This window comes from Oncorhynchus mykiss, chromosome 2 (assembly GCF_057628025.1).
Source record: "Oncorhynchus mykiss isolate SJ-2025 chromosome 2, ASM5762802v1, whole genome shotgun sequence".
NCBI classification, from domain to species: domain Eukaryota; kingdom Metazoa; phylum Chordata; class Actinopteri; order Salmoniformes; family Salmonidae; genus Oncorhynchus; species Oncorhynchus mykiss.
The window spans coordinates 84956924-84977799 of NC_143023.1; the positions used below are offsets into that span (position 1 = coordinate 84956924).

Genomic DNA, 20876 nt, shown 5'->3' on the forward strand with positions numbered 1-20876 from the left:
CTTACGATGGGATTGCACAGCACTGTATGAGTGAAAAAACTTAATTGAATTAAACCAATATAAAATGGTATGGTGAGTCATGACATAATTGAGTATGCTCTCAGTCACACACAGAACAAACTCGTTTTGGGTGTGCAACATTAACCTACAGTACAACAGAAAGGTCAATCGGAAGAATCCAAGTCATGGTCAGTGTGAGTCAAGTCAGTCAATATACAGCACCACAATATGGTTTCTCTGCTTATTAGGCTGTGGCCTATAAGTGCAAGATCAACACAACATAATCAGCTTTCCACAGTGTTAAACAATCAGCATCTTAAAGTGCTTAGTGAGTAAAGCCAGTGTGAGAGGGAGGGTGGGGTCAACCAGCCACAGGACTGGGCTCGGCTCTGAGTCGTGTTCATTAGGGCACACCGTAGCGAAACATTTTTCAGCGTAAAATACAATGATTCTTCTACAACAATTCCAGGTAGTTCTGTTTCAGTTGGTTTTGTTCCGTTGGTGCCTAATGAACACAACCCTGCTCTGCTGTAGAAAAGGAAGCCTGGAAAGGCCACTCACCGACGGTGGCAGAGGTGCCTGGGTAAAAGCAGTCATCACAGAACCGCCTGAGGAGAGAGGTCTTCCCCACACTGGAGTTGCCCACCAGGACGATCTTAAACAGGCGGTCTGGGGCCAACGCTGCACCCTCCTCCTGGAAACACAACACAGAGTGAAAGAGGGAGGTGTGTGTTAAGACTTCATATTATACATTTCATCCAACTCACTAACTCACTATGTACTCAAGTCTACTTTTCCTCAAGTAATTACCAGGATAATTCAGATGGCAAGTATCCAATTCAATATATACTGGGAGAGAGTACAGTACAAACGACGACATGGCAACAAATATTTGAGCATTGAGCAGCATATTTGAACATATTATGAACACTGCATAATTAGCCCCCTAATTCCAAGAAACTCCACAACTATTATCCTATTATACTATTCTGTTATAGTAAAACAAAGTTGCACAAAGTTCTTGAAATACATAGTAATTTTCTAAAATCGACAGTAAATCATGGAAACACTTTCAACAAACACTAATACAAGTAGCTAATCCTGTTTGTGAGGTTCACTGCGGGGTCAACTCACTCAAAGTGAGAAACCCAACACCTGTGACTGTTTTGTTCCTTTCTCAGGTCTGGTCTGTTGGAAAAACTGAGCTTTGTGAACACACTGTGCTGTACATCCACCTACACTCCTCCCCCACAACTCTCTTTACGGGGTCAGGAGAACAAACAAAAACCTGGTGACCTACAAACAACCCTGGAGGGAACATAATGTGAAAAATGCTGAACAATCTCTTTCACTTCAAATGGAGGATAATTATGCCAAGCCAACTGAATCCTTCTAGTCTATTCAGTAGACGGACCACAATGTCTCTCCACATAATTTCATACCAACACTGATGTTGTGTCTCTATCTGAGCCCTGGTCCTACATGCTTACATTCCCCATAGTCTCCTTTCCGACAGGCTGGCCCCTGGGGGATGTAGGCATCTCTGTCTCTCTGGTGTCAACTGGCTGCTGCTGCTCCATCGTTGGAGGAGAACTGGGAGGATTTATAGAGGTCATCTGTAGCTCTATGTGCTCTTCCTCCTCGGCCTCCTCATGCCACTCCCAGAGCTGAGTCTGGTAGTTATCCTGTAGGAGCTGGGGTAGGTGGTCCTCCTCTATGGAGATGATCCTCTGGAGGGGTCTGTGGAGGGGTCTGGAATCCACCACGTCCTCCAGGCTGTAGCCATTCACTCCACCTGGACTCTTACTCTTAGATTGGGGGAGCACTACCTCCTCATCCTCACTGGAGAGACAGGGATGAGATGGAAATTGATGGGGAAATTGGCTCAAATGCTTTTTTTGGAGTCCAATGGTATGGATGTAGAATGTGAATGGACTTACAGGCATTTGCATATATTAAGAACAATGTAAAAAACTGTACAGACACGTTCTACACAGAACTTAAGCTGCAGCCCTATTGAGCAGCTTTCTGTCCAACATGTGAAATCTGTTTCATGTGCTTTATTTGGCTTTTTGCAATGCCACCTACTTAGAAAATATGAATCATTCACTATTAATAACTATTCAAACTACAGTCATATTCATACTGAACAAGAGTGTATTGTAGGTGAATTGAACGTTTGTATCAATTAAGGCTTCCATAACAGCACCAGCCACTATCCATTCAATTTGTATTAAAAGCCTTTCTAAGCAAATAGTATACCTAAAGGCCTTTCTGTCAAAGGGATTCAGAGTATTTGATCCAGGTCTCAGGTTGGAAGCAGGATTTTTAACAGTATTCCTCAGTTTCTGCAAAACAACAAAACAAAAACAAATTCATCAGCAATTTGATTGAAAATGTTTTCTAGATTCCATGCTTTTCAAGGAATCATGTTTTTAAGTTAGTATCTATCAAACTTGATGGAGACAGACAGATACTGTAGATATATAGAAGGGGATTTCACAAAAAGAGAATGATTAATAAATACATTGCACCTGTGTATACTTACTTGATAAGAGCACATGTCTCGCTCATCTCGTAAGTGCTTGTTCATTTCCCTGAAGATAATATAACAAGGAAGGGGATCATTGCAACAGAAATACATACTTTCTAAGCACTTATAAACTGGATGGTTGGAGCACTGAATGCTGATTGGCTGAAAGCCATGATATACGAGACTGTATACCACAGGTATGGCAAAACATTTAGTTTTACTGTTCTAATTACATTTGTATGACTAATTTACCACTGCTAAGGGCTGTTTCTAGGCACTCTGCATTGCGTCGTGGTTAAGAACAGCCCTTAGCTGTGGTATATTGGCCATGTACCACACCTCTCGTGCCTCATGATTTAGTATAAAACAGCTTGATGAGTTTGCCTGCGGTCTGTTGGATTGATGGCCTTGGTTTGTAGTGAATATAACATAACCTTCAGTATTGTACAGTATGATCATTGCTCCTTGATTTGGAGAGTAGTGGCTCTGAACTGATATACAGTAACCCACTGCCTCTCTCCTAGTGTGTGTGTGTGTGTGTGTGTGTGTGTGTGTGTGTGTGTGTGTGTCTGTTCCATCTCCGCTTTTACCTCAGCAGGTCAAGTTGTTTCAGCAGGCTCGCTCGCTCCCTCTGCAATCCCTCTGTCACCCGGTACATCTCCCTGTGTTGGACAACAAATACACATATTCATGTTATAATATCAGTATTTCATTAGGATCCCCATTAGCTAGCAGCTGCGACTCTTCCTGGGGTCCAAACAGAACATAAAACATGATATAATACAGAACATTAACAGACTAGTACATCACACAGACATAACTACATAAACATAAATGTAGGTATAGAGGCTTTTATACATTTATGCCTTCATAATCATGTGATTTATAAACGCTACTGAACGCAAGTAGCGCCTATGACAGATGTTCCCAACTCCAGTCCTTGAGTACCCCAAACAGTACACATTGTTATTGTAGCCCTGGACAAGCACACCTGATTCAACAAATTAGCAGGCCCTCAATTAGTTGATTCAGGTATGGTTGTACGGGGCTTTTGGGGTACTCAAGGAGCGGAGTTGGGAACCACTGGTCTAAGATGTGGACTCACAAGGAGAAACAAGCACCCAAACAGGATCAAAGACACAGCCAGCCATCCAGATACCTACATCTCCCTCTCCTGGTTCAGGTGTGAGGACTGCTCCTGCAGGAGGACCAGCTGCTCCTGGGCCAGGCTCAGCTCCTGACTGGTGTGCTCCAGCTCCTGGGCCAGCTCCTCATTGGTCTGCTTCAGTGCCACGTTCTCCACCTTGGTCACATGTTGCTCGCTGTGCAGCTCCCGGCACTGATGCTCCCACTGGGAGAGGAGACAAGCAGAGGTGACAACACACAAAACAACACTACAGCCTAAAGCAGACGCACTACAATAACCTACACTTTCATTTCATTGATATCCCAGATGCTACTATGCAGTAACAATCATGGTCTGGGGTCTATGATTGGTAGAGTATGATCAATGTGCGATTGCTATGACACACCAAGCATTGATGAATCAAAGGATGAAACAAATTATATCTTCTAAACACATACTGGTCTGGTTTGACACGCATCCATTGAAGCCAGGGGTTGTGTGAGGACACGCAGATAAGGCTATTGTCTGAATGCAGCCACAAACACTACTATCACTGTTCTAAATATATAAGTGTCACAACGGATCCAACACAACAACATAAGAGATGTTTTATCTAGCGACACTGATTAGGCTATCCAGCATAGCGCCTGTATGCCTGCTCTACAGAGAAGTGTTGGCACCATAGAAATAGAATATCTACAACGGACATTCCCAATCCAGTCAATGTTCTGCCATTCAATTTCTGGTTGGCAGAGAGGAATGTGGATGGTGCCAGGGAGATCTGAGTGAAGGCTTTGGTGACTTGGGCACAGTACAAATTAAGGCCTTGTTTCCTTTTATAAAGCAAATTAAGATGCACTGGTAAGACTCCTTTCCATTTGATTAATTAGTTTTAAAAGCTTCCGTGGAGTTCTGTTTTTGATAGTGTTATTGTTGCGTATTATCATCATTGGGTATTATCATCATTTAATTTCCATTTGAGAGTAAGCTGCAGACACTCAGGGACAGCTCTTAGAGCTTCAAGTCTACTAATAAGGCTGGTCACAATTCATTCCAGATCAATCAGAGTTGATATTTCACATTGTTCAAAACACTTTCAGGAAAATGTGATTTAATAAATAATAATGATATGTTTTGTACAGTAGAATTCTATCCTTTACTGTGATGCCAGTGATGATACATTTCTCATCATTGGTGTCCCGACTCACCCTCCTTTGTTTCTGGAAGATCTGATCCAGCTCCCTTTCCTTACTGGACAGCTGATGCTCCAGATCCTGACTCCTAGACAAGAAGTGCTCAGAGTCCTGCAGTGGAGAGTGAGAGTCAGTGTGAAACAGAGTGAGAGTCAGTGTGAGAGAAAGAGTGTGTGTGAGAGAGAAAGAGAGAGAGAGAGAGAAAGAGAGAGAGAAAGAGAGAGAGAGTGAGTGTGAGAGAGTGTGTGAGAAAGAGTGTGTGAGAGAGATCTCAGAAAACTGAAGTTACTAACAAGTGTGTTGTATTCAGTGGGAGATCTCTTTACCTGCAGTAAGATCCTGTCCTTCTCCTTTTTGATTTGCTGTTCCATTTCTTCATATAAGCGATGGATCTCATCGTCATGTGTTGCTGATTTTCTGTTCGGATTTAGAAATATTTTCATCTTGTTAATGCTAATACAGCATATTCCGTTAGTTTGGTGAATCACATGCATAGGCATAGAATCACATGCATAGGCATAGAATCACATGCATAGGCATAGAATCACATGCATAGGCAGCACATAAATTCCATACTTGAGATCTTACATGAGCTTCCAGTCTGCCATTTCAATCATACAGTAGGTATTTGTAACCTATTGTGATGCATTCCAAACAGGCACAGCAACAAATAGATTTTCAAGGGAGTACCATGAAAAAAGAACACTTATTATCAGTCTAGCATTACATGCAGTTCACATCTGAAGATAATAGGGATAACTGTAGTTACTGAAACATTCCAGGCCTGACTACTCTGGTCAGCTTTAATTAAACATCCCTGCGTGTCTACAGCTCAGAATACAGCAAGAAATACATTGACAATACATTTTGAAACAGCTGCAAAGTGTGAGCCACACGTTCTCTCTCTTACGCAACATTTGCATTCATTTCTGTCAGAAACAGCCCACCGAACTGGATGCTTTTCAACTATGTGAAACTGTGTGATAATGCACCACTGCGGTACAACAGCTGTGCTCAGTTGAAAAGTGACATAATAAACAAGTACTGTAGGTAGAGATTGTGGAGTACTATTCCTTGTGTAAAATTGCCATACATATTGCCCGATTTGAAGAAAGTTGGTGTTTAGGGAGAACATTCACAAACACTTAACATGGCTTTGGAACTGGAAGGTTGAGTAAATGTGTCTCTTGAAGTAAATGTTTGTTGCACCCACACTGTAAAACTTTAACACTTTTACCCTCCCAAGGCAGGACTAACACTCAATGTGTGGAATTTAGCTGGCTTAACTAAGGACTACAAATCTGAAAGAAAAAGTTATGCTTTTAGTAATAGAATGAAAAAAAAACAGGGAAAACAGATACATACCTGGGGATGACCATTCTGTAGATGCCCTCATGCCATAAAGGTCTAACTGGCACACATAGCAAGTACATGCAGTAGGCTACTTCGCCCTTCATTACTCAGGCAATGAGGTTTTCTGTAAAGGAACATTTAGAGCTAGCCTGGTCCCAGGTCTGTTGGTGCTGCCTTGCCAATGACCATAGGAGTTGGCAAGACAGCCCAAACAGCCCAAACAGATCTGGGACCAGGCAACAGTGGGCTGCTAATTGCCTAAATCCTACATGTGCACCAATATCTGATGAATGAAGTAGTAGGCTTCACTAGGCAGGGTAGCCTAGTGGTTTGAGCGTTGGACTAGTAACCGGAAGGTTGCAAGTTCAAACCCCCGAGTCGTTCTGCCCCTGAACAGGCAGTTAACCCACTGTTCCTAGGCCGTCATTGAAAATAAGAATTTGTTCTTAACTGACTTGCCTAGTTAAATAAAGGTAAAAATAAATAACCTTTTAAGGGCGCTCTCCATCTCCATCCTCTCCTGGTTGGCCCCTGTGATCTGTAAAATTACTCTGGCCAGGAACTCCTCAAAGTTGGACAGGAGGTGCGGCTCGTCCCTCCTCAGCTGGGCCCAAAGACTACGCACCTCACCAGGGCTGATGGGAAGCGGGTCAGAACAAAGATTAGCCTGAATGACAAGACCTGGAATACAGTCTGTATACTGCAGTTAGATTTCTGTAGAAGAACTGTACTGAGGTTCTTCATGGAGGAAAGAAATTGAATTATACTTGAAGTAGAATTGTATGGAGACACGGACATAGAAATAGAGCCATGAATAGATTTTCTTTTAAGACAAGGTCAATGTGAACAATTAGGACAATGTAGGCAGGCAGGCTGTGGACAGGCAGGCAGTGGGTGGCTGTGGGCTGCCTGAAACCATGCTTACATATTTGTTTAATATGTACATTTGGGCAAGATGATCTTGGCCTTGAAAATCCCCTTTCCGGTTAGAAGAAAACAACTATTTTGACGGTTTGAAGCCATCTTTGTCTGTGCCCAGGTATTCACGTCAGTGTTCAGATAACGACTGCTATTGAACATTGTATTGTAAAAGGCAGGTGAATGTGTGGAAAGACAAAACAATCATCCTCCGCCATGGAAGACTCCTTACAGTAGACTCCTACGCCATGCCAACTTCAGGAAGACACACCAGAGGTTGGTGCACAAACCGATCTGATGTAAATTGTCAGCATTCCTCTCTGGTTCTAACCCAGGTTTACACAGTCAATAGGAAGTCCTTATCAAATGTACATCCTCCACTACTACTGTTTAACTTTATTGAGCTGTACTTGTTTGCTAAAGGTGAGTCTAGTCATGCGTTATATGAGGCCTGGCTTTATCTTTTCCCTCCCAATGCCTGGAGTTCAAAAAGCCAAAATCATTGGTACCAGCACCCAGTCACCAATGTCTGGAATAGACATGAATGTCGTCGACTGTAATGATTTGTCGAAGGTTAAGCAAGCCAAATCAATTTTGATGAACTTTTCCTATGTCTGATGTTTTTGAGGAAGAAGACAGTACACTTCAGGATTTAATCTATGTTCTATGCTTGGTTGTTAAGCTCAGAATTTCCAGAGAAATATCAAAGCAAGTAGATTGAAACAGCAAGTAGTGGCTCGCACTACTAAGGAGTGGCAACTTACAGTGCTTTTTGTTTTGCACAGCTGACCAATCTAATGGAATAGACAAATAGGTCATTTGAGGGCATTGTTGAGGGGTGGATTGCATAAGACAAAAACACTCACTCCTCAAAGACGTTGCTGGCTCCCAAGCTCTCCATTAGCATGCAGAAGTGCTTCTCCTCCTCGTCCTCGCTGCCCACCAACCGTTCCTCCCACTGTGTCTGGTACAGGGAGTCTGGAGGGCCCTGAGTGGGTTCCTTGGCAATGGGGCTGTCCCTCCCCTCTGTTGCAGAGATCCTCCGGCCAAACAGGAACTCACCTAAAGAAACAAGAGTCCAGGAGATGATTCATAATATCCTTTACTCTCACTCTCCACTCTTTCCCTCTACCTGCACCTACGCTGAGCTACCATGCTCCGCCTGCACGGTGCACTAGCACTGTTGATGTTATTATGTGGAAATAGAAGACACTAAGATTGACATCAACACTGAACAATCACAGCACAAAAACATACAGTGGAGAGTAGAAAGTGAGAAGGGAACATAGTCAACCTACTAAAGCCCAAGGAGAATTCCTCCAGGGTGAGGTATCCATTGCCGTCAGAGTCCAGGGTGTCAAAGACGTTCTCCAGCTCCTCGGCACTGAGGGGCAGCTCTCCATGGAGCCTCTGTGGAGTAGGACACACGGTCAGGTGACATTGACACGACTGGGGACCTGAAGGATTCTGGAGTATTTACATTAACAATACAGTACATGGTACAACAGCTGCCAGCCAGGCATAAGCCCCTGGGAAAACACTCAACACTATGATTAGCATCAGAAGAGATTTGTATCCAAGTACAGGACGAGTCTTTGTAAGGACTTCATATTCATAAGGAGTAGGATAGTGTATTATTTACGCTCACACAACTGATCTAATGGATGTAAACGGGTTCATGATGAAGGAATCGTGAATAACTACTCTATTTGTTTTGTAAAATGTTTATATTAATGAACCTGTGACATCTTTATTCGGATTGAACCCAAACATTTTAGAAATTAATATATGCCCAGTCAACAAACACAGCAAAAAAAGTCAACAACATAAACCTTAATCTGTGTTAATACATAGCCCGAACCACCATTTACACACCAAGGCCAAGCAGAGTGTAAAAACTGTTTGGAATATAGACAAGCAAACAAGAGACTTAAAACCTACTGAAACTCTGAAAATAAACAGTAAAGACCAGAATGATCCTGAAAAGTCAAATGCTGCCACACCTCTGTGAGCTGTGCATGTCAATGTTTACACTGAAACAAACCACTTGTGAAATTCATAGTAGGAACTCTGCTGTCCACTGCTTGTACATTCTGTTATCTGGACTGAACACATCCCTTATGTCAGCAAACAGAGTTCACAGAGACACACCACTGTCAACCTTTAGGTCATGGTGTGAAAAACATTGTACAGGCTGTACAGTATGTGCATCAGCACAAAATGCTACATGTGCACATCTATGGCAATGCTGTCATTTGCTAGAATACGTTATTAAAGTAAATAAAACATATATTTTAAAAAGGGTTCTTGTGTCACTTAACCAGATTCTTAACCCTTGTGGTCAAACAAGGGTTGCCTTATCAAGCATAGTAAATACCTGACTAAATCAAAATTACTTTCTTGTACCACTTGCTCTGGTTGTATGTAGTGGATTCGGAAAGTATTCAGACCCCTTGACTTTACCCACATTTTGTTACGTTACAGCCTTATTCTAAAATGGATTAAGTAGTTATTGTCCTTTGTCAATCTACACACAATACCCCATAATGACAAAGCAAAAACAGGTTTATGATATTTGTGCAAATTTATTTTTAAAAAACCCCATCAATATCACATTTACATAAGCATTCAGACCCTTTACTCGTTACTTTGTTGAATCCCCTTTAGCAGCGATTAAAGCCTTGAGTCTTCTTGGGTATGACGCTACAAGTTTGGCACACCGGTTTTGGAAGTTTCTCCCATTCTTCTTTGCAGATCATCTCAAGCTCTGCCAGGTTGGATGGGGAGCGTCGCTGCACAGCTATTTTCAGGTCCTTCCAGAAATGTTTGATCGGGTTCAAGTCCAGGCTCTGGCTGGACCACTAAAGGACATTCAGAGACTTATCCCGAAGCCACTCCTACGTTGTCTTGGCTGTGTGCTTAGGGTCGGTCCTGAGCACTCTGGAACAGGTTTTCATCAAGGATCTCTCTGTACTTTGCTCCATTCATCTTTCCCCCAACCTGAATAGTCAAATCAAACCACATGTGCTGAATACAACAGGTGTAGACCTTAAAATGAAATGCTTACTTACGAGCCCTAACCAACAATGCAGTTTAAAAAATACGGATAAGAACAAAAAATAAAAGTAACAAGTAATTAAAGAGCAGCAGTAAAATAACAGCGAGATTATATACAGGGGGGTACCGCTACCGAGTCCATGTGCGGGGGCAACCGGTTAGTTGAGGTAACATGTACATGTAGGTAGAGTTATTAAAGTGACTATGCATAGATGATAACAGAGAGTAGCAGCGGTGTAAAAAAAGCGGGGGGGGAGTGGCAATGCAAATAGTCTGAGTAGCCATTTGATTAGGTGTTCAGAAGTCTTATGGCTTGGGGATAGAAGCTGTTTAGAAGCCTCTTGGACCTAGACTTGGCGCTTTGGTACCGCTTGCCGTGCGGTAGCAGAGAGAAAACTTATGGCTTGGGGATAGAAGCTGTTTAGAAGCCTCTTGGACCTAGACTTGGCGCTTTGGTACCGCTTGCCGTGCGGTAGCAGAGAGAACAGTCTATGACTGTTGTGGCTGGAGTCTTTGACAAGTGCCTTCCTCTGATGGTGTCAGAGGGCCTTCCTCAGACACCGCCTGGTATAAAGGTCCTGGATGGCAGGAAGCTTGGCCCCAGTGATGTACTGGGCTGTACGCACTACCTTCTGTAGTGCCTTGCGGTCGGAGGCCGAGCAGTTGCCATACCAGGCAGTTATGCAACCAGTTAGGATGCTCTCGATGGCGCAGCTTTAGAACCTTTTGAGGATATGAGGACCCATGCCAAATCTTTTCAGTATCCTGAGGGGGAATAGGTTTTGTCGTGCCCTCTTCACAACTGTCTTGGTGTGCATGGACCAAGTTAGTTTTTTGGTAATGTGGACACCAAGGAACTTGAAGCTCTCAACCTGCTCCAATACAGCCCTGTCGATGAGAATGGGGGCATGCTCGGTCCTCTTTTTCCTGTAGTCCACAATCATCTCTTTTGTCTTGATCACCTTGAGGGAGAGGTTGTTGTCCTGGCACCATATGGCCAGGTCTCTGACCTCCTCCATATAGGCTGTCTCCTCGTTGATGGTGGTCAGGCCTAAAACTGTTGTGTCATCGTCAAACTTAACTTCTTGGTGAAAGGGGGGCAGTATTGAGTAGCATGGATGAATAAGGTGCCCAGAGTAAACTGCCTGCTACTCTGTCCCAGATGCTAATATATACAGTGCCTTGCGAAAGTATACGGCCCCCTTGAACTTTGCGACCTTTTGCCACATTTCAGGCTTCAAACATAAAGATATAAAACTGTATTTTTTTGTGAAGAATCAACAACAAGTGGGACACAATCATGAAGTGGAACGACATTTATTGGATATTTCAAACTCTTTTAACAAATCAAAAACTGAAAAATTGGGCGTGCAAAATTATTCAGCCCCCTTAAGTTAATACTTTGTAGCGCCACCTATTGCTGCGATTACAGCTGTAAGTCGCTTGGGGTATGTCTCTATCAGTTTTGCACATCGAGAGACAGACATTTTTCCCATTCCTCCTTGCAAAACCGCTCGAGCTCAGTGAGGTTGGATGGAGAGCATTTGTGAACAGCAGTTTTCAGTTCTTTCCACAGATTCTCGATTGGATTCAGGTCTGGACTTTGACTTGGCCATTCTAACACCTGGATATGTTTATTTTTGAACCATTCCATTGTAGATTTTGCTTTATGTTTTGGATCATTGTCTTGTTGGAAGACAAATCTCCGTCCCAGTCTCAGGTCTTTTGCAGACTCCATCAGGTTTTCTTCCAGAATGGTCCTGTATTTGGCTCCATCCATCTTCCCATCAATTTTAACCATCTTCCCTGTCCCTGCTGAAGAAAAGCAGGCCCAAACCATGATGCTGCCACCACCATGTTTGACAGTGGGGATGGTGTGTTCAGGGTGATGAGCTGTGTTGCTTTTATGCCAAACATAACGTTTTGCATTGTTGCCAAAAAGTTCAATTTATGGTTTCATCTGACCAGAGCACCTTCTTCCACATGTTTGGTGTGTCTCCCAGGTGGCTTGTGGCAAACTTTAAACAACACTTTTTATGGATATCTTTAAGAAATGGCTTTCTTCTTGCCACTCTTCCATAAAGGCCAGATTTGTGCAATAAACGACTGATTGTTGTCCTATGGACAGAGTCTCCCACCTCAGCTGTAGATCTCTGCAGTTCATCCAGAGTGATCATGGGCCTCTTGGCTGCATCTCTGATCAGTCTTCTCCTTGTATGAGCTGAAAGTTTAGAGGGACGGCCAGGTCTTGGTAGATTTGCAGTGGTCTGATACTCCTTCCATTTCAATATTATCGCTTGCACAGTGCTCCCTGGGATGTTTAAAGCTTGGGAAATATTTTTGTATCCAAATCCGGCTTTAAACTTCTTCACAACAGTATCTCGGACCTGCCTGGTGTGTTCCTTGTTCTTCATGATGCTCTCTGCGCTTTTAATGGACCTCTGAGACTATCACAGTGCAGGTGCATTTATACGGAGACTTGATTACACACAGGTGGATTGTATTTATCATCATTAGTCATTTAGGTCAACATTGGATCATTCAGAGATCCTCACTGAACTTCTGGAGAGAGTTTGCTGCACTGAAAGTAAAGGGGCTGAATAATTTTGCACGTCCAATTTTTCAGTTTTTGATTTGTTAAAAAAGTTTGAAATATCCAATAAATGTCGTTCCACTTCATGATTGTGTCCCACTTGTTGTTGATTCTTCACAAAAAAATACAGTTTTATATCTTTATGTTTGAAGCCTGAAATGTGGCAAAAGGTCGCAAAGTTCAAGGGGGCCGAATACTTTCGCAAGGCACTGTACATATTATTAGTAGTATTGGATAGAAAACACTGAAGTTTCTAAAACTGTTTGAATGATGTATAACATAACTCATATGGCAGACGAAAACCTGCGAAAAATCCAACCAGGAAGTGGGAAATCTGAAGTTTGTAGTTTTTCAACTCTTTGCCATTCCAATATACAGTGTAAATGGGGTCATATTGCACTTCCTAAGGCTTCCACTAGATGTCAACAGTCTTTAGAACGTTGTTTCAGGCTTTTACTGTGAAGGGGGGCCGAATGAGAGGGGATTGAGCCAGATGTCTGGCAGAGTGCCACAGATTCTGACGTACGGTCACGAGAGAGTTAGCTCTCATTCCATTGCTTTTCTATAGACATAGGAATTCTCCGGTTGGAACATTATTGAACATTTATGATAAAAAACATCCTAAAGATTGATTCTATACTTAGTTTGACAAGTTTCTACGGGCTGTAACAGAACTTTCTGAACTTTTCGTCCGATGTTCGGCTGGACCTGAATGCGCGTTTGGATTTGTTTACCAAACGCCCTAACAAAAGAGGCTATTTGGACATAAATTAACTTTACCGAACAAATCAAACATTTATTGTGGAACTGGGATTCCTGGGAGTGCATTCTGATGAAGATCAAAGGTAATGAATATTTATAATGCTATTTCTGACTAATGTTGACTACACAATATGGCAGATATCTTTTTGGCTGCTTTGTTGTCTGAACGCTGTACTCAGATTATTGCACGGTTTGCTTTTTCTGTAAAGTTTTTTTGAAATCTGACACAGCGGTTGCATTAAGGAGAAGTATATCTCTAATTCCATGTACAACACTTGTATTTTCATCAACATTTATGATGAGTATTTCTGTAAATTGATGTGGCTCTCTGCAAAATCACTGCGTTACTGAACGTAACGCGCCAATGTAAAATTTGATTTTTTTATATAAATATGCACTTTATCGAACAAAACATACATGTATTGTGTAACATGAAGTCCTATGAGTGTCACCTGATGAAGATCAAAGGTTAGTGATTAATTTTCTCTATTTGTGCTTTTTGTGACTCCTCTCTTTGGCTGGAAAAATGGCTGTGTTTTTCTGTGAGTTGGTGGTGACCTAACATAATCATAAGTCTTTTTGAAATCAGACACTGTGGCTGGATTAATGAGAATCTTATCTTTAAAATGGTGTAAAATACTTGTATGCTCGAGGAATTTTAATTAGGAGATTTTTGTTGTTTTGAATTTGGCGCACTGCACTTTCACTGGCTGTTGGCGATGTGGACGCTACCGTCCCACGTATCTCAGAGAGGTTAATGGTGTTGGAGTCGTGCCTGGCCGTGCAGTCATGAGTAAACAGGGAGTACAGGATGGGGCTGAGCACGCACCACTGAGGGGCCCTTGTTTTGAGGATCAGCGTGGCGGATGTGTTGTTACCTACCCTTACCACCTGGGGGTGGCCTGTCAGGAAGTTCAGGATCCAGTTGCAGAGGGAGGCGTTTAGTCCCAGGGTCCTTAGCTTATTGATGAGCTTTGAGGACACTATGGTGTTGAACGCTGAACTGTAGTCAATGAATAGCATTCTCACATAGGTGTTCCTTTTGTCCAGATGGGAAAGGGCAGTGTGGAGTGCAATAGATTGCATAATCTGTGGATCTGTTGGGGTGGTATGCAAATTGGAGTGGGTCTAGGGTTTCTGGTATAAATGGTGTTGATGTAAACCATGACCAGCCTTTCAAAGCACTTCATGGCTGCAGACATGAGTGCTATGGGTAGGTAGTCATTTAGGCAGGTTACCTTAGTCCTCTTGGGCACAGGGACTATGTTGGTCTGCTTAATAAATGATGGTATTACAGACTCGGACAGGGAGAGGTTGAAAATGTCAGTTTAGACACTTGCCAGTTGGTCAGCGCATGCTTGCAGTACACGTCCTGGTAATCCGTCTGGCCCTGTGGCCTTCTGAATCTTGACCTGTTTAAAAGGTCTTACTCACATCGGCTGCTGAGAGCGTGATCACACAGTCTTCCGGAAGAGTTGGTGCTGTTATGCATGTTTCAGTGCCATCTGCCTCGAAGCAAGCATAGAAGTAGCTTAGCTCATCTGGTAGGCTCGTGTCACTGGGCAGCTCTCGGCTGTGCTTCCCTTTGTAGTCTAATGGTTTGCAAGCCCTGCCACATACAACGAGAGTCAGAGCCGGTGTTGTGCGATTCAATCTTAGTCCTGTCTTGACGCTTTGCCTGTTTGATGGTTTGTCGGAGGGCATAGCGGGACTTCTTATAAGCTTCTGGGTTAGAGTCCCGCTCCTTGAAAGCGGCAGCTCTACCCTTTAGCTCAGTGCGGATGTTGCCTGTAATCCATGGCTTCTGGTTGGGGTATGTACGTACGGTCACTGTGCACGAAGCCAATGTACGTACGGTCATCGATGTACGAAGCCAATGACTGATGTGGTGTACTCCTCAATGCCATCAGAGGAATCCCAGAACATATTTCAGTCTGTGCTAGCAAAACAGTCTTGTAGCTTAGCATCTGCTTCATCTGACCACTTTTTTTTATTGATCTAGCCACTGGTGCTTTCCGCTTTAATTTTAGCTTGTAAGCAGAAATCAGGAGGATAGAATTAGGGTCAGATTTGCCAAATGGAGGGCGACGGAGCGCTTTGTATGCGTCTCTGTGTGTGGAGTAAAGGTGGTCCAGGTTGCACATTTAACATGCTGATAGAAATTTGGTAAAACGGATTTAAGTTTTCCTGCATGAAAGTCCCCGGCTACTAAGAGCGCAGCCTCTGGGTGAGCGTTTTCTTGTTTGCTTATGGGTGGAATACAGCTCATTCAATGCTGTCTTAGTGCCAGCCTCTGACTGTTGTGGTATGTAAACAGCTATGACAAATACAGATGAAAACTCAAAGTAGATAGTGTGGTCTACAGCTTATAGAGCTTACACTCTACCTCAGATGAGCAATAGCTCGAGACTTCCTTAGATATCATGCCCCAGCTGTTATTTACAAAAATACATAGCCCGCCGCCCCTTGTCTTACCAGACGCCGCTGTTCTATCCTGCCGGTACAGTGTATAACCAGCCAGCTAGCTGTATGTTGATAGTGTCGTCATTCAGCCACGACTCCATGAAGCATAAGATATTAGTTTTGAATGTCCCGTTGGTGGTTTAATCTTGCGCGTAGGTCATCTATTTTCTTCTCCAAAGATTGCACATGTGCTAGCAGAATGGAAGTAAGTGGGGGTTTATTAGATCGCCAACGAATTCTCAGAAGGCCGCCCGCCCTTTGGCCCCTTTATCTCCACCTCCTCTTCACGCAAATCATGGTTGTTTTGGTACCGTCTCCCCAGATCTGTGCCTCGACACAATCCTGTCTTGGAGCTCTACAGACAATTCCTTTGACCTCATGGCTTGGGTTTTGGCTTGCCATGCACTGTAAACTGTGGGACCTTATATAGACAGGTCAATTGAATTCCAAGTTGTAGAAACATGATCAATGGAAACAGGATGCACTTGAGCTCAATTTCGAGTCTCACAGCAAAGGGCCGGAAAACTTATGTAAATAAGGTATTTCAGTTTTTTATTTTGAATACATTTGCAAAAATGTTTTTTTTTTAAACGGTTTTCGCTTTGTCATCTTGGGGTTTTTGTGTATAGATTGATGCGATTTTTATTTATTTAATACATTTTAGAATAATGTTGTAACGTAACAAAATGTGGAAAAAGTCAAGGGGTCTGAATACTGTACTGGGCTATAGACCAGCAGATTTGCATTTCAGTTGCTAACACTGACTACCTACTTGTATGTTAATTAGAATTTACACAGTGGGAGAATCAATGTACTGTGCACTCCTGCATATGTTGAGTTATGCATTTCCATTACTAAAAAAAATGTAATTCTTCCACTCCTAATGAACATGAGGAGTGGGTATAAGGTCATTTTCTATATATTTCCGTAAGCAATGATCAAAGAGACCTATCCATTCTATTGAGAGACCCTTGTCACGGCGTGGGCTCACAAGTGCTCCATCAAAATAATACTACCATGGATGAATGTGAAAGGCTTCTGGATCTGCACAATAATGCAGCTGAAGGAGATGTATGACAAAGCGTGGATCCGCTTGGCTCTTTGCTGCCAGTAGGTGTTGTGGGTTCCTGGCACTCTTTTCACATACACTCCTGAATTAGAACGAATGTCCTCAGAAACATCTCTAATGAGCATACAACAGAGATATAGAAGTGTTCTAGCTAATTCTAAGAGCACACACAGTCTCTGTCTTCCATGTGCAGCCTAATGAAATTACCAGATATTTGTCTCCAAATCTAACATAAACGTCTATGGAGGATTTGTTGCAGTTGTTAGATTGCTATAATTTCCTCATTGTTTAGTGTATTCTACTGTTATCAGCAGTCATTCAGATGCCCTTACAAAAACCTGAATGATAACAATAGTGAGATACGGGACCAGGTGTGTTGGCTAGAATACATCTAGAGAAATCCATCACAACTCCAACCGACTACCACTCAGAATTATTTTGAACCTTCAGAGCGGCAAAACAATATTCAGCATGAATCACAGTTCAAAACAAAAGGGTCATAACTTATTGCATCGTAAAAATCAGTATCAAAAGTTGGAGCTTTAAAATATTTGGTACTCTTGACCTAATGACAACAAAGTAACATTGACACATGACCAGGGAACTACACAGTAGGGAGTGGAACATACATAATGCACGTCTGGTGTAGCCTAAACATTTCAATAACTTCCCATGACATGATTGTCAGACTCGGTGATCCCATATAGGTGATCTTACCTGCATGTCCCGGCGGGTGATGAAGCCCTTGTCCTCAATGTCACAGGTCTGGAAGAAGTCATGGGTCTTCTCCAGCATGGTGCGATGTCCTCTAGACCTCTCGCTGCCTCCAGTGTCATAGTCCTTCCAGTCACACTTCGCTGGGCTCTCCACCCTGAACCCGTGGCGAGGAGCACTCCCGGAATTCACTTTCGGGGTACTGGTGAAAGCTGCCATGGCGTGTGGTATGTGGTGTGACTCCGCTTTCTCTCTCTCTCCCCCTACTCCTTCACATGGGTCAGGTGCACTCAGGTCTACATGGGGGTTAAGAGAAGAGACCCAGAGTAGAGATGCAGGTTCAGGCTGCAGCACATCAGAGGCTCTCAGCAGCGATGTCACTGCTTGTTATCTCTTAGCAACTGCCTCTTTAATTAGTAGATGAAGCCTAGTCTGAGAGAGATAGACAGGAAAGAAGCAAAGGTAAAATAGATCCCTTTAAATAACTCTCTCTGAATGAAGGAGCATGTCAGACTATTGTCTTTCTATGTATACATAGCATTTTAATGTTGTTCATTTTCTCTAGATAACATAACCTAGATCTTATTAGAATATAATGACATGTAGCCTAATAATTAGTGATGAGGGCAACAAACAAAAAAATCGATAGTTACATATCGGGATATTATTTTTGATGATATATCGTATCGTATAATTTTGACAAAATCACAATATATTTTTTTCTCTAGTTGGCTGTACCGGCACCAAAACTCAAGTATTTTTCCTTCATAGATTGTTCATCTTCTTTTTAAAAAGGGAGTCAATTGATTTCAACACTTATATCCATGACTGATGAAAACAAATTCTTATGGCTCTGTCCCTCTGCTGCAGACATATGTTGAGTAATATGTTTGGAACATCGAATCTGAATAAAATCACAGTATCAAATCACAATACATATAGAATCGTGATAATCGCAATTAGGGTTGCACATTTTGGGGAATATTCAGAGGTGGAAACTTTCCGTGGGAATATATGGGAATTAACGGAAATATGCAAATTAATATTAATACCATTTAAATGTAGATGTTTTTTGCATTGGATATATTTACCATATCATATGATCCAAGATGGTGTAGCAGTCAGACGTCTTTGTCTTGTACCATGTGTATATATCTATTTCTTTGCGTTATTGACTGTTTTGTTTATTCCATGTGTAACTAACTCTGTGTTGTTGTATGTGTCGAATTGCTATGCTTTATCTTGGCCAGGTCGCAGTTGCAAATGAGAACTTGTTCTCAACTAGCCTACCTGGTTAAATAAAGGTAAAATAAATAAATAAATATGGAGACAGAAACATAAATCTTTTACCTTATCATAAGTAGACATAATTGCAAATGATTAAATCCTTCCATTTGAAAAAAACAAACATTTAGTGACGAATTCAACTTTAATTAAATGAGTTGACTCTTCACATGGGATGATTTCACTGAACAACAAAAGAAAGGGAATATTGAATGATCCCCAATGATCAATCGCATCTCCCAAAAACGTTTTCAACATACATCTGTAAAAAGTCTAGAAACTGAAGCTTTGGTTGTCTTCCTCTCAGGCATCCATGTCTTCTCCCTGGACCTCCTCAATGGTCACCTCTTGAACATCAGACTCTGAGGCCTATTCTTCACTGTCACTTTCAACCTTGTTGAGGATGGCTTGTTGTCAGGCTCAAAAAGCCTCAAATTTGCCCGGATGGCCACCAATTTATCAACCCTTGTATTAGTCAGCCTGTGTGTGTGTTCCCAAAAAAAGGACCAGTTGCGCTCTGAGGCTGCTGATGTTGGTGGGATTTGGAGGATGGAGGCAACAGGGGAAAGAGCCTCAGATCCACAAAGTCCCTTCCACCAGGTAGCTGATGAGATATGTTGGCACGACTGCCATGTTGGCACGACTGCCATATTGCATCTCCATCTCAAAGCCCTTGCTTGGAAGTGTAAAGCCCTTGCTTGGACCACAAACCTATTTCAACCAGTGAGGTGCGACACGAAGATCAGAAATATCGATATAAAAAATGACTTACCTTTGATGATCTTCTTCTGTTTGCACTCCAAAAGGTCCCAGTTACATCACAAATGGTCATTTTGTTCGATAATGTCCTTCTTTATATCCATAAAAACTTAGTTTAGCTAGCGCGCTTCAGTCAATAATCCATCCAGTTTCCCTTCATCAAAATGCATACAAAATGAATCCCAAACGTTACTAATAAACTTTTCCAAACAAGTCAAACAATGTTTATTATCAAACCTTAGGTATCCTAAAACGCAAATAAACTATAAAATTTAAGACGGAGAATAGTATGTTCATTACCGGAGATAAGAAAGAATGTGCTTTCCTCCACGCGCTTGGAAACACTATAGCCAAAATGGGAGCCACCTAGAAAAACTACAATTTCTGGATCATTTTTCCAAAAAACAGCCTGAAACTCTTTCTAAAGACTGTTGACATCTAGTGGAAGCCATAGGAACTGCAATCTTGGAGGACTTGGCCTTATGATTAAAGTTCTAGCCATTGAAAATAGTGGTAAGCTGAATTTTTTTTTTTTTTGGGGGGGGGGGGGGGTTGCCCTTGGGGTTTCGCCTGCCATATCAGTTATGTTATACTGAGACATCATTTTAACAGTTTTAGAAACTTTAGACTGTTTTCTATCTAAATCTACCAATTATATGCATATCCTAGCTTCTGGGCCTGAGTAGCAGGCAGTTTACTTTGGGCGCGCTTTTCATCCAGACGTGAAAATACTGCCCCCTATCCCTAAGAAGTTTTAAGCAACAACGAAAAAAATTCCCATGGAAAATTCTGGAAATTTACCGGAAGGTTTCCGACCCTTTGCAACCCTAATCACAATACATATCTGCACCTAAGGAGTGTTAATATCGTATCATGAGGTCCATGGAATTTCCCAGTCCTAGTAACAATGTAAAAAAACATACAGTTCAACAAGTCTAGAAGGACAGATGCAAAGCTCAAAGCTCACAAGGAGAAAGTTAGCCTACTTGAATACTATTTGAAAACATCAACAAAGGGACAAAGAGGAGCACAGACATACGCGTGTAAAGATA

General features: G+C 42.2%; 1 protein-coding gene across 2 annotated transcripts in view; it reads right to left on the reverse strand.

Annotated features, from left to right (window-relative positions):
• Positions 1 to 20876, reverse strand: part of LOC110498041 (EF-hand calcium-binding domain-containing protein 4B) — a 47326-nt gene that overhangs the window by 17545 nt on the left and 8905 nt on the right. For both annotated transcript variants that reach the window (XM_021574603.3, XM_021574594.3), the window contains exons 2-13: positions 17785 to 18077; positions 8422 to 8533; positions 7990 to 8185; positions 6694 to 6840; positions 5179 to 5269; positions 4868 to 4963; positions 3697 to 3884; positions 3124 to 3195; positions 2549 to 2597; positions 2263 to 2348; positions 1491 to 1842; positions 562 to 694 (exon numbers count right to left, since the gene is read on the reverse strand). In XM_021574603.3, the coding sequence (XP_021430278.3) occupies positions 562 to 694; positions 1491 to 1842; positions 2263 to 2348; positions 2549 to 2597; positions 3124 to 3195; positions 3697 to 3884; positions 4868 to 4963; positions 5179 to 5269; positions 6694 to 6840; positions 7990 to 8185; positions 8422 to 8533; positions 17785 to 18000 (1738 nt within the window). In that variant the 5' untranslated portion in view covers positions 18001 to 18077. The remainder of the gene's footprint in view (positions 1 to 561; positions 695 to 1490; positions 1843 to 2262; positions 2349 to 2548; positions 2598 to 3123; positions 3196 to 3696; positions 3885 to 4867; positions 4964 to 5178; positions 5270 to 6693; positions 6841 to 7989; positions 8186 to 8421; positions 8534 to 17784; positions 18078 to 20876) is intronic.